At 38.8% G+C, this 14,004-nt stretch overlaps 1 protein-coding gene across 12 annotated transcripts in view; it reads right to left on the bottom strand.

The window, feature by feature from the left end:
* The window catches only part of LOC146317890 (receptor-type tyrosine-protein phosphatase F), a 220,428-nt gene that overhangs the window by 129,709 nt on the left and 76,715 nt on the right, over nucleotides 1-14,004 (bottom strand). For all 12 annotated transcript variants that reach the window (XM_084731743.1, XM_084731742.1, XM_084731747.1 and 9 more), the window contains exons 3-4: nucleotides 3,912-4,057; nucleotides 2,146-2,287 (exon numbers count right to left, since the gene is read on the bottom strand). In XM_084731743.1, the coding sequence (XP_084587869.1) occupies nucleotides 2,146-2,287; nucleotides 3,912-4,057 (288 nt within the window). The remainder of the gene's footprint in view (nucleotides 1-2,145; nucleotides 2,288-3,911; nucleotides 4,058-14,004) is intronic.

Below are 14,004 nucleotides of genomic sequence, written 5' to 3'. Positions count from 1 at the left end.
ACAAAGACTTCAACTTCAACAGGCACTAGTTTACTTTGGCTATCTGCCATTTCACTCTGGACAGGTAGCGTAGTACTGGCTTGCTTGAGCTTGTAGGCTGAGAGCAGCTGTCCAAAGTGTTTTTTTTTTTCATGAACCTACTTTGTTATGGTTTGTCAGACCACAACAGTGAGCTTACGGTGGCTTAGAGGAAGAATTGGGCTTAGAGGTCCAGAGTCCAGACTCACGTTTTACGTTTTTGGTGGGAAATCTGAAAATACACACTCTTGAGTTTGAGTTCAGTAGCTGCCTGCTTTACTGCCTGCCAGAATCCATTAACATATTCCTCAATTTAGCCATTATAAACATCTACTCCTTCTAAAAGATTAGTAAAGATTTGTTACAACTCATTCAGCGAATTTTCAGCATTAATTTGAAGCATAATTAACAAGAAACGAGCAAACAATAAGACAAGTTACGAGCCAGAATAGATGTTTCCTTAATCTCTGATTGCATACCATGGTCATTTTATGACGTATTATACTTAGTATATACAGATTTCTCCTTATCTCAAAGAATATTTCTTAATGCAGCTTTAAATATGGGTATAGTATGAAAAATAAATAGTAAGGGTTATATAAATGTAATTTTAATTTCACTGACATTGACGTTAAAGATTTTATAATGACTGTTCTTTCACATGCAGTTCAAGCCAAACATTGTGTCAGCAGCACTGCCTTGCTGAAAATGTATGCAGTGAATGTGCCCTGTAGATAAAAGCATCCATCATATGGCATGTGTCTGTATGGTACTTGACTCTGGGGTTAGCAGCTACATACACCAAGCACAGGATCACAAAGAGAAGACAACTTAATGCAAAGCACGTCTGCTGGTGAGAACAGTTGCTCACTGTTGAGTAAGACTGTTGACCGTCTTTCTACTCCACTAACTGAGGGAATCCAAACTGTCCTATTTTGCCTCTGCCCCCCCCCGACACTAACACTGCTGTTAATTCTCATCTGATCACGTTAGTGCTGTTTGTTGGTGCAGGCAACAGCACTCCTCACAATACAGTGCAAAGGACGGGTAGAAAGAAAAACCTTTTTTTATGCAGGAGAAAAGTCCCTTCGGGAAGATTACACAAGCCCAGCCGATGATATCATCAAATCAGGAGAAAAAAGGAGAAAAAAGGAAGGGTGGGTGTAAGAAAGATGGGATTCAAACAGGGGATGGAAAGGCTGTGTTTGAATGAGAGAGGATCTTCTTTAATGCCAGTGTAATGGCTGTGAATGGCCTTAATCCTCCCACTGGCTAGCTCTGGAGCTTTTTTTTCTAGAAAGTTTCTAATGAAATCAACTCCTGCGATGACTAGCACTCACATGGCAAAATTACATTGAAATCAACTAAAGAAGAGGTTCACATTCACAACTCAGTGATACGGAAGGCTGAGCAAGGAGAGGTGCAGAACCCCTGTCCACATAAATCACATTAACTCTACAGTCAAGAAGAGGAAAGGAGGTGCACGGCGGTCATAGTGGCCTGCAGGCACAGAGGGTTGCCCTATATGTGGACAAATGGTTTATATGTTCATGTGGAGTCATTTTCTAAAAGTTATCTCGATAAACAGAGAGTCACTGACTTGTAAACATCTACTTACATAACATATTTTAGTCATAACTCATTATAAGGGTTTTGATGAAGCTATTTATTATTTTTTAATTGATTATGGGATTGATTTGCTGTAGTAGAGGATATGCACTGACTCATTAACAGAGAAAGACAAAGTATATAAAGCATTGTAGCTAATAAAGGGCAAATATTTCTTACATTATAACTGGATTCCAGGTCACACATTTGCTGAATTGCTAAACTGTATGCTATCTTATCTAAAAACGCATTCCTTGCATTTTTTTGTCCCGCCTTGCGGAGTTTACATTAAGATAGATCTACTCCTGTATGACATTGTCAATACCAGGAATCCTCAGAGTTTGCAAATGTTTATGTATGAATTATTAAGGCAAACACCCATATTTACTTTTGGATGTGTGTTGGAATAAAAGCTTCAAAATGCAGCAGCAGCAAAAGGAGGAGGGGTTAAAGAAAAGAGTGAGAGTGGAAGGCAAGATGGGGAAAGAAACCGAGCGAAAAAAAGAAGACTTATCTTACCTTCAAGCACTGTAAGCTTGGCACTGGTGTTGATCTCACCAGCACTGTTGGTGGCTGTGCACTCGTAAATGGCTTCGTCTCTGTGTGTGCGCAGCGGCTGGATCCGCAGTACGGAGCCCGAGCCATCATCAAACTCAATCACCTGGGAGAGCCAGAGCAAAGCAAAAGGCCAGGAATGTTATTTTTAGGGGCTTCTTTTTTTCTTTTTCAAGGATAACACTGTTACTGCAACATATAGATAATGTTCATTTATACTTCCAGATTACAATTTTCTTGGCTTTTGTGTTTCTGATCTAAGAGAAGAAAAAGCGTGCCAGTTTTGCAGCTTTTCTGGTTTCTCAAAAGCCTATTTCCTGCTGCAAAATAAGACTTTTAAAAAGCAGAAAATAGGTTGTTGTTCTCAATAAAATGGCCAATGAAAGAATCTACCGAATGTTTCCTCTTAAAGGGATAGTCTGGATTATTTGATGTGGGGTTGTATGAGGTACTTATTGATAGTCAGTGTATTTGCTTCTGGTGTACGCTATATTTAGAATGTTTTCATGGCTTTACTTTGCCGCCACACAACCTTTAATGTTATCTAAGTTAAATATGACTTTCTCCGAACCAACCAAACCACTTGGGCAAAATAAATAACTTTACACAGGAGTTGCTGGTCTACCTCTGCCTTGATATATTATGTGACTTCTTTGTTTTAAAAGGACAGGTCAGATTTACCAAGTCACACATTAACATGAACATACTCAAAGACTGAGGCAGCAGTAGACCAGCATGACTTGTGCTCTGCAATGTAAAACTATTGTTTTCATCTATTGAGTCTGGTTGGTTTGGGCTGAGTGATATTAGCTTAAATAACATCAGTTTCTTGTCAAAAAAGGTTGTATGACAGCAAGATAAAGTGGTGAAAATATTCTACATATAGTAGAATATAAGTATAGTATACACTTAAACTGACATCAGTTTTTCTTGGAGGACCTTTTTAAGTGGTTAAAACATGTTCTGTTGCTGATCCTGTCCACAGCAGTACATTGCTTAGCTTGCATGCTGCTGTTCCTCTCTGCTTCTCCAACCTGGGGGCGTGTCGACAGGCATCAACTGTAGCTAATACACTGTCTATCGATAAGTACCTCATGCAACCTCCATCAAATAATATGAAATATCCCTTTAAATAGAACCATGCCTAGGATCATATCAAGTAACACCAACCAGGAGAATAACCTACTACCACCCCCAGCTGCCCTGACTACATTACAGAGCAAAGACTGGTCAGAAACAGTGTGAGTTCCCACCTAAAGCTCTTCATTCAGTTCATATGGGTTCAAAAGAGGGAGGGAAAATACATCAAGTAATACATCAAGGGAATGTATGGTCAGTGATGGTGGAGCTGAGGAACAGAAGGGGAAAGACGAGGGTGTGAAAACACTGAAAGAGATGAAGAGGACTATATAAATCAAGATGGAAGGAGATTAAAGAGAAGGGAAGCCTGTCTGGTCTCGCTTGGAAATGAGAGGAGTCGGTGTGATGCTCAGTAACAGGGCAATTGATTGTGTGTGCTGTGTGAGTGTGTGCTTCGTGTAAACACTGTGAGTGCGGATGTGTCCGTGTTAATGAGAGAGGGTTTAAGAGGCCGACTCAAGCCCACGCCTGCAAAGTTCTGTCACGTATGTTGTGTTGGTGCCTGCTTGTGTTTAGAGTACGTATGTGTGTACATGTGGGTGTATGTGTGAGTGTTCCAAGAGATCTGAAAGTCACACATGAGTGCTCACCTCAAAGCGCTGAGAGCTGACTTTCTTGCCTTTCTTCATCCAGGTGATTCTTGGTTTTGGCTCCCCAGTGGCCTGGCACACAAACGACGCAACTCCGCCTGAGATGCCCGTCTGGTCCTCTGGGGATTTCACAAAACTTGGCAAGCCTGAAAGAGCCGGAGCAAAAGGGGGCAGAGGGAGATGGAAAGTGATAAAAACGGGGAGGGGAAGAAGTTAGGGAGAGGGAGCAGAGGGAGCAGGGGCAGGGAAGAGAGGGGGAAAAGGTGAAGGTGATGTTAGTGCCAGTCACATCGGCATGTAAAACTTGGTTATCTACGGGTATCACTTTCTCCACACAAAGGCAACAATGAGAAAAGCCACACTGGCATTGTTGCTGTGCACACCTGCAGTGTGCAGTCATGGGAGAAACATCCAGGCTTTGTGTGGCTGCCTGTCACTGTATCATGTTAAATTTCTCACCTCAGCTTTGACATGGCATTTCAAACAGGACAAAGTTTGTTGCACACAGACAATGAAGTTTCAGGTCTATCTATTGAACATGAAGGATTATATTAAACTCAATAGATTAATCAAGATGAGCAGATAAACTCCTACTCTTAAACCAAATGCTTGTTTTTATTTGTTATCAATGTAATTCAATTTGTTAGCCAATTGTAAGAGTTTTTCCATATTTTGATGGACTTAAAACAAATAAGTTATTCTTTAATAAGCAACATTCATCATTGGCCTGGTTGGACGGGGGTCCACAGAGTTGTGGAGCTCATAGCAGGCTGCAACATATTTTGCTGTGAGTCTACAGAGTTTTCCCTCTCTCCCAGTAAGGCTGAAAGTCTTTTAGAATCACTTAAGTAGAGGAAATCAGGGAGTATTTTTATTATTTTTGCAAAATAGTGCTCTCTAATACATTTGTTTTGCTTACACTGAGTCAAGAAGTGCAGCTCTGTCTCTATTGTACACTGGTCACAGTCGGTACACAGCCTCTCCTCTGGGCAGCCAGGTCTGTCTGTGCCTACCTCCATTGCCAGGTTTTGTTCACTCAGTCTGTATTTAGTCAGTGTTATTCTTAATTTTTTTGTGGTTGTTTGTTTGTTTGTTGTTTTTCTTTTTTTGTCGGACACTGTGGTCAAGTATCTAGCCACAGTGTACTCTCTGTTTAGGGTTAGATAGGTTTCCATTGTGTTTCGTGATTTTGTTAGCTCTGTCTAATAATATAGGTATTTTTCATTTTCTTTCATCATAACTTGGTTGGGTCTATTTTTTTGAGTGTATCTGTCCTGAGGCTAAGGTGGTTGTTGTGTAATGATTAACTAACTAACTTCAGGACAAGTTGGCAGACTGGACTCCTTTGTGGGTTCGACTCCTTATGTTTATAGGCAGCATTTCATGTATATCTGATCATTTTTCTTAATTCAGGTTTATATTGTATACATATATTTATCTATATCTGTGTTTGCATGTGGCTTATCACAGTTATACCACTGTTATTTATAATTATTATTTAAAATACCAGTGAAAGTTACCATTTCAGTGCCCCGATATTATCTTGGTCAGTAAAATTTATTGTTAACCTGTAAAATATCCTGCCTTCATTGTATTATAGTGTTAAGAGAGATCTCTGGACTCTGTGGAGTCGTTAAAAAAACAGCTAAAAACCTTCTTGTTCAGACAGGCATTTGGGTAGCATATGGTATTTTATGTTTTAATCCTGGGCTTTTATCTGCTCCCCCTCTATATTTCAGCTGGTGTTTTATCATAGCTTTTCTATTTTATTCTATTTTTTTCTATTTTTTCTATTTTTATCTATTTAGGTGCTAAATAAATAAACTTTACTTGTTTGCAAGCTTAAACACAGGGATCATTGCAAAAAATGTTTTTTATTTATTTATTATTTCCTTTATTATTATTTCCTTTATTATTTTCCTTTCCTTATAATTCATCAGGGACAGTGCACATTAATCAGCACTGCAGTTTACTCATCAATGTAAATGTGCTGGAGTCAGCTAAGAAGCTATTTTTATATGTAGTTCCAATATACTGATGTCCGACTTTTTTACTCCCTAATATCAGTATCCTCATCAAAAATCCAGTATTAGTCAGGCTCTATAAATTAGACACTTAAAAGTTATTTACCTCTATTTTTGGCTTATAAGGCATTAAAACTTGGCACACTCTAAAATCCAAACAAAGCTACTACTATGTTGTGATGCTGTGTGCTGCAAACTCTCTGTGACTTCTTTGATAATGGGTGTTTACAACAACACAGCGGACTACCATGGAGAACATGTAAACGTGATTCCCTGTTTGCCTTCAGGCTGTTTTTACTGAGCACCACACCCAGCAGCATTATGCGCAAGACAATGGAGTGTGTGTTTCAGTGACAGCCTGTCTGATTTGACATGATGCTACAATGAGTGCACCTTGGCTCCATGGTATGACTGCCATGCTCTGTGCTTTATTTACAACCTCAGACGTGCATAATACGAGTCTGGTTTTAACAATGTGACACAACGTCCTTATTACCAGCACCGTCAGCTCGTGTTTCATCTCCAGAGTCATTAAAGAGGGAGGTGGGGAACACCTAAACCACAGTGATGATAAGAAGACCGCCTCATGGAGACACACACAAAGGGGTGAATCATGTTGTTGTGTACACGGAGGAGCTGCCAGCCTTCCCTTGCTGAGCACACGCTGGGGAAAATCCAGCCATGACTGCCACCATTCTTTTGTTTTTTATGTCTTCTAATATAACGTTGGTGGGAGAAGGTGGGGGTGGGCTGGGAGGGTCAATATCTAGTTAGCATAGCATTGTACCTCTTTCTGATATGTATAGGGCCTTTAGTGAGCACATTCTCCAAGCCCACCTGTTAAATCATCAACCTCTGCCCTCACTTGGCTACGCAGAGAGAGAGGTGGTGCTGTCTGTCCTTGCTCGAGGACATCACTGCGAAGGAGCTTTCTTCAAGCAACACAGCAGAATACAATAAAAGATACTGCAAGCACGCAGACAGTGACATGTGCATGAATACATAACACTTTGATGTGAGATGGTTTCACACATACAAATGCAACTGCCTGGAGGGACAGAGGTACTATCAGAAATACCACATGTTTAATGTAGCTCCTGAAGGACAATCATGGCATAGGGATGGACATGATAATAAAAAATTATATATGTGTATATATATATATATATATATATATATATATATATATATATATATATATATATATATATATATACATACATTGTAATATGAGACTAAATAACATCTTAAGGTTATGGATAAGGTTTAAAAGTAGCACTATAACAATGAGACATTTTAATGATTAGTTCTCAACTAAATTAATCAGCATCATCATTAATCAATTACCTGTTTTGCATCATGTTTTAAGGAAACAAGTCCCAATTTGCTGATTTCATCTTCTCAAATATGAATATTTCTTTTGTCCTTTATGACAATAAATTGAACATCTTTGGGTTGTGGACAAAAGAAGACAACTGAGAAAACCGCAATCAACATAATAATAATAATTATAATAATTTTCTAAGAGTTTAGAAACCAAACAACTTACCACACTGTTCCAGCTGTTTGATTTCTATTTGCCATTACCTGCATAGTCATTATATCCTCATTACTGATTATCTATCAAAAATCTCATCGTGTTAATATTTTATAAAGGCACCAATAGTCATCCCTACAATATTTTCACAATATAAATAAATATCAATTGAAGGTTGGTCAAAATAATTGCAATATTTTGTCCATATCCCCTTGCCCTATCATGACATACTGAAATTCCCTGAACACATGGATCAGCAACCTTTACTCTCAAAAGGGTCATTTTTGGCCAAAAAAAGAAAAAAAAATCTGTCTGGAGCCACAAATATTCTCTGTTTTCTTTTTTGGATTTCTCATCTGTAACTAACCTAGAGAGACTTAGACATAGGCTATGATGCACATTTTAGCTGACTAAATATTAAAACATCTTTTTTATGACATTTATGTGCTAGACATTTTTAAATGTAAGAATCACTTTAGGCCTACAACAATAATGCTCTTCCAGAAGTTGTCTTATTGATTACATCAAATAAACTGCAATCTTTAAGATGACCATGCAGATTAACAGCAGCTCATATGACAGAAGGAAATACCTTATAATGGCTCCTTACACTCAACATAGGAATGCACTCAGATATACCATCTTGATGACTAAAATACAGGAACCAAACTGATATTATTTATCATTGTAACTGTTTGTCTTATAACCTGTTTTTCTTGGACTAAATCCCCATCAAATAACTGTCAAATTAGCAAAAGAGATCCTTTGTTTAAAAAAGATAATCATGATAAACTAACAATGACAAACAAATCCACAGCACTTTACATAACACTGATGCAGTGTAGTGTGTGAGTGGGCAGTTGCGCGTGCTTGGTGATACACAGTAATCCAACACATCCATCCATCCATCTGTAACCTGTGACCCCTTCATAGTACCTAAACCCACCTGACATTTGAATGATATTTTCGTCCTGCTTCTCCCACGGACAAGATTTAGACTGCAGCAGCGCGGTGATAAATCCTTTTCTATAGCATCAGAGTGTGACTGTGACACACATGCAGGCAGCAGCAGGGGAGCTGCGCTAATGATTCAGACCTGATAAGCTCTTAAGAGTGTATGCCTGAGCATGCGTCTGTGCGTGCATGGCTGGTGAGCTGGAATCCTCAAGACCTGATTATCACCATTCTGACTTCCAAGAGTTTCCTGCTAACATCTGTCCATAGCGGTTCTATTTGTGTTGATGTGCGGGGCTTTTCGCTTTGTTGCTAAGATGGAGGATCAGACAGCATTAAAAAGTTCCCAGCACATGCTTCAAATTAAAGGACGTAAGCTCACAAACATTTAAAGCGAGGAACCACTGGATCTGAGAAATCATAAGGATTTTTGGGGATAAGTGAAAGAAAAGAGTAAACTGGCCCTCGCTGAGCTTTTTCCTGCATTAATCCTCTTAAACAAGCTTCCCCCGGAATCTCGATAGTTAACCTATGACTCAAAGGCGAAACTATGGCAAATTCAGAGCTGTCCATCGCTAATCCAGATCTCACCACGCATTAAATCAAAAAATCTGGACGGGGTTAATAGTGGTCCTAACACACTCCGATGAAAAGGGCAGAAGCCCTTATTTTTGGACTCTTCTTCCATCACTGTGCCACGACTTGCGGGTGAGGATATCAAACTCTTGGCATTGTCAGTTCTTTTCTTAGAGACAAAAATCCAGACTCAACCCTTTTTTCTTTGCCTGTGTCCCATTTTCCTGGCTGTCAGGAACTTGTCACATGAAAACAATGGCAGGGACGAGGTGGAAAACACATAAGCCTACCTATGCAAATCCTTCACTCAGCCACTGACTGCAAGCTTTGGGCTGCACTCTTCCTAAGCTTTGATACATCACATTCTAAACTCTATCTTGACACGCAAGGCTTTAACACATGTGCTCAACACACCCAGTATTGTTTGCAAGGTGCCATAATTTCAGGGTTGAGGTTTCCGACTCATGAATGCCTCATTTACCACATTTACTTTACTTACACTGTAACCAGAGTAAGGCATTGCTCTAATTAGGGACACTATAATGTAAACACCTAAACTGGGATATCAAAATCAAAGCGGAAAAACATCTGGACCACAAGTCAATCATTCAAACTACTGGCTTTAATTACCAAATTAATGCACCAGAAAGATCAAAAAGTGATCCACATGCAAAACTGTGTTGCTGTACACAAACAGCAGCATGGCTGGTGGTGGTAGAAAAAACCCCCATTTGTTGTTCATCGAGCAAAAAGGGCTTTCATGTTACAATTAACGAATGGAATAAATGAGTAAATCAAAGCAGAAAACAACACACACCAGTGAAAACCCTCGATTTTCCTTGTCTTGTTTTGTGGGATTAATAAGGTGTTTCTTGTTTGCTACCAAACATCCTGACAGACAACCTGATTATCAAACAAATCACAGGGTTATTAGGGAAATGAATGCAAACCCTTTTAACGGCTAATTTTCAAAAACTTAATAGAAAGTGCTAGCTTAATCTAGCAGCAGTTATTAGTACATTGTAGTAATTCCTAGACCGTGTAAAGCAATAATAAATGTGTTCTGAGTTTGTCACATCACAGGAAAATGTGTTATTAACCATCCACCAGCCAAATCTGAATTATTAAAAAAAAAAAAAAAATCAGCAAGTATATAAATTAGGTTTCTCTGCTCTGAAAAGCTGGAGGCGTGTCTGCTTCAATGCGTCAGGAGTCAAATACCACTATGACCTGATAAATGGATGCTACCTGATCCAGAATCCAATGCAAAGCCACAGGGACAACTCGTTCCTCTCGGTCGGCAACAGAATGGTGTTGTTTATGAGTCGGTTCGCTTGTGGCAGGTGAACAAAACTAACCAGGTTAGAAAGAACCATTCTTCTCATCACTTGCACTCCTAATGCTAACTGCTAATGCTGTCTAGTTAACATAATGTTAGGGGTTACATATGACTCTAGAGCATAATGTTGATATGAGCCTATCACAGATATATCACTATTAGTATATGTTTCCTGACACGCACCATTATGAAGACTTTTTTTACAGAACATATAAACAAACAAAACAATGCAGAAATCAATGCTTGTGATGATTTACATTAAGAAGAAAGTGGGAAATGCTACAGGTGTTTTATTTTTCATTTGATAGATCACAGCATGTTGGGAAGGGTGATCAGGAACCCCTATAATTTGTTGAGTAAACAACTTTGACAAGAACAATGCAGGAGGAGCAGATGTAAACGCTGAGAGGCTGTGCTTCTTGTTTTATAAAATGGCCCTATTTTTTTTTCTCAATGTTTCTTTCAACTATTCTCTAATATATGTATATGTGAAATGATAAAATAATTCAAAAACTTATTTGTTTAAGAAAACAGTGTTCTGAAGACCTATGCATAATCATGTTGGTGTAAAATTGTTGCACAATCCACATAGAAAGGATCTACTTTTATTCCAGCTCAAAAATTCACTCTATCAGCCACCATAGTGGTTATTAGTGATTTTTGTGCCATCTAAAATTGGTATAGGTCTCGGTTAGACTCTATTCTCAAGTTCCTTAACATATATTTTAATATTTTGCCTTCGTGATGTAGTCTGTACACAAACCAAGTGTACTTTCATTTAAAATCACAAGGATACATAAATGTGCCCTTACTTGACTTGAAATTCAAATTTGAAGTCAGGCTATTGACAAATCTGCACAGATCCCTGGTTTAGACAGTACCGAGGGAGCCTAGAGGCTCCTGATTGCTCTATGTGTGGGGGATTAAACAGCTTCTCTCAGTTAACCTCACGCCTGCAGCAGTATTTGTGGGGTCTGAGGTCATCAGACAGATGAAAGGCACAAGGGGGTTCCCGAACTCTCTTATTATTGCTACAGGTCTTTCATTTTTCACTAGATAAGTCTCAAAGTGGTGGGACAGGTGAACAGGAACACCTGTCAGTGTGCAGTAAACAATAAATGATTTTGTCAAGGACAATACAAGAAAATGGGTCTGATGAATACATTAACAAATATGGGTCATATTTTAGGTCAAGAACAGAGATGAGCTTTTAAGAGACAGGATAAAATGGAAAGGGGTTTATTGACATATTTATTCATATTTAGTTTTCCCTGTTCTGACCCACTCAAAGCTGTATTACTGTGTGGTTTGTTTCCTTAGCAGATGTACCGTTTTCTCTTTTTCCCTTGTCGGGAGCCTCAGAGCAAAACTTGTAATGAATGCAGAGACAGCAGGGAGAGTCGTGTAAATGGCACTTGTGTGGCTAACAATTAGTGTATTCCCAAGCCTGCCAGAGTGCCCAATGAGAGCTACTCTGTGGTGTAGAGTATCAGGGATCGATACACACGCGGCACAGAGAAAACCATTAATTCTTATTAATAATGGATTAGCAAGTTATCATTTTCATGAGGCAACACTTAGTGGAAATTTGTCTGATGGCATCAGCACTGGTTGTTTTAATGGAACACTTCCATTAAGGCCTTTTCGGGCCATTAGCAGGCAACTTGTTTGCAATTAATTCCATATAAAGCTGCCTCCCCTGCAAGTTATTTACCCCGATAAAAGTCAACTGCACTTCAGGCTGTTTGTTTAAACTAATAAACATCATGTTTGCTATCTGCAATTCTCTTTTACAGCTAAACACCAATGAGCATTGTGTTTTGTTTTGTTTTGTTTTTTCAAATGACACATGAATGTAGCACATGTTGTAATTTATAGGAAGGAAGCCGATAGGACTAAATAATATGCAGCAGGGTTTCTCATAATCATCTCCCTGTGGTTGATGCATTTCTGGTCAACATAATTTATTTTTATTATCTAGTTTTTAAATTTTAATCTCGCATATGTCAAAAGGAGTTGGCTTTATAAATGGATAGCAATCTAACTGCAAAAACAGTAGCGCAGTTCACTAGATTGCCTACTTGTTCTTGCTGTGTTAATTACACCATATTGTTTGCCTCATTGTAAACTAGCCAAATGTGCCAAATGTCTTTTCTGGCTAACTCTGGCATATTTTCAGAAATGTTATTGATATGCAGCATTGCCATTAAATAAAATAAGAAACTAAATAAAAATAAAGTTCAGTTCACAGTCCCAAATTTAACTAGTTCACATTAATGTCTTCTGTCTTCCAGGGACACTGGAGTGTATGAACAAATGGTACACCATATTCATGTTTTTTGTATTAATTTGAATGACCAGTATAACTTATATCTATAGTTATTAAAAATTTACAACAATTTGAGAACATTTTACACTACAGCAGAAAGCAAATTTGGCAACTCAGAAATTCTGCAGTTCAAACGCATCAGAATTGCAAGGAGATGAAGAGGGAGACGAGATACAGTCTATGTAAGGCAGATCTGTCTGTTTCTCACTGTAACAGCAACTCCAGACTCCTGTCCATATTCATTTCACAAGCTTATTCTCTCTTGCTATCCCTCTCTCTGCTGCGAGTCTGCATGGCACTTTTTTAAATCAGCTGACAATGTTCACGTTCATTAGCACCAAACTGATTCCTTCAGTTCACTGTTCACCAAATACACGAGCATGTTTGATGAATGATACTCCTTTTTGTGCATTTGTGGACAACACTGACTGACTATACAGGTGAGTGAGACAGTGTGCGTGCTTTTAGCTCCAGTAATTTGGCCTAAATATGTTTAGCCTAAACTTTTTGTGACACAAAGGCTCAGTGATCCTGGTTTCAAACACAACTAGGACCTACATTGGTGGAGTTTGCTTATTCCTCCACATGTTTGAACAGGTTTTTTCCTGGATGTTCCAGTTTCACTGCCCTATCCACTCCCACTCATTAACAGTCAGTTCATGCTGCATTCACTCCTAGTACCACAGAAACCCAAGAAACTTTTTTCCTTTTTTTTGAAAACGATAATGTAACCGTTGAAGATTGATGGAGTTTTATAAGCTTTATCAGACCTGTGGTGAAATCACAAGAGCAATGTGATACAGCGTCACTGGAATACTATACTTAAGACAAAATATCTAAACCTATAGAATATAAAAAGAAAAAGAAAAACATCAAACTTGCAATACCCCCATGGACCACGAAGACAGGCTTTCAATCAGGCCTTCCAGCCCTCCGTGAATTATTCAAGACAGCGGAGAAGAACAAGAACTCTAAGTGCAATTACCCTTCACTCCTCTCTTCCCAGTGTGAGCAACATTAATGTAATGGCTTTCATCTTCTCAAACCGATTATGAACGAGGGAGGCATCTCTCAAGCCTGCTCCTTTTTCCTACTCTTGTCTGTCAGTCAATATATGACATTTGGAAAAAAAAAAAAAAACACAGTGCGCTTTGGTGACCAACGCCTGGAGTGGGCATTTAAGAACAACTGTTTAAAAACATGCAAGGATTAATGCTTCATTGTGTACTTTTTGATTGTGAGGATGTGGGTGTTCCTTGGTATCACATGATTGGCAATCTGAGGTTTTACATTACCTGTGGTATTTAAACTGGCACCCAACCTAAATCTAGTCA

This window comes from Lutjanus erythropterus, chromosome 12, assembly GCF_056507025.1.
Source record: "Lutjanus erythropterus isolate fLutEry1 chromosome 12, fLutEry1.hap2, whole genome shotgun sequence".
Taxonomy (NCBI): domain Eukaryota; kingdom Metazoa; phylum Chordata; class Actinopteri; order Lutjaniformes; family Lutjanidae; genus Lutjanus; species Lutjanus erythropterus.
This window is presented reverse-complemented; position numbering and strand designations above follow the sequence as displayed.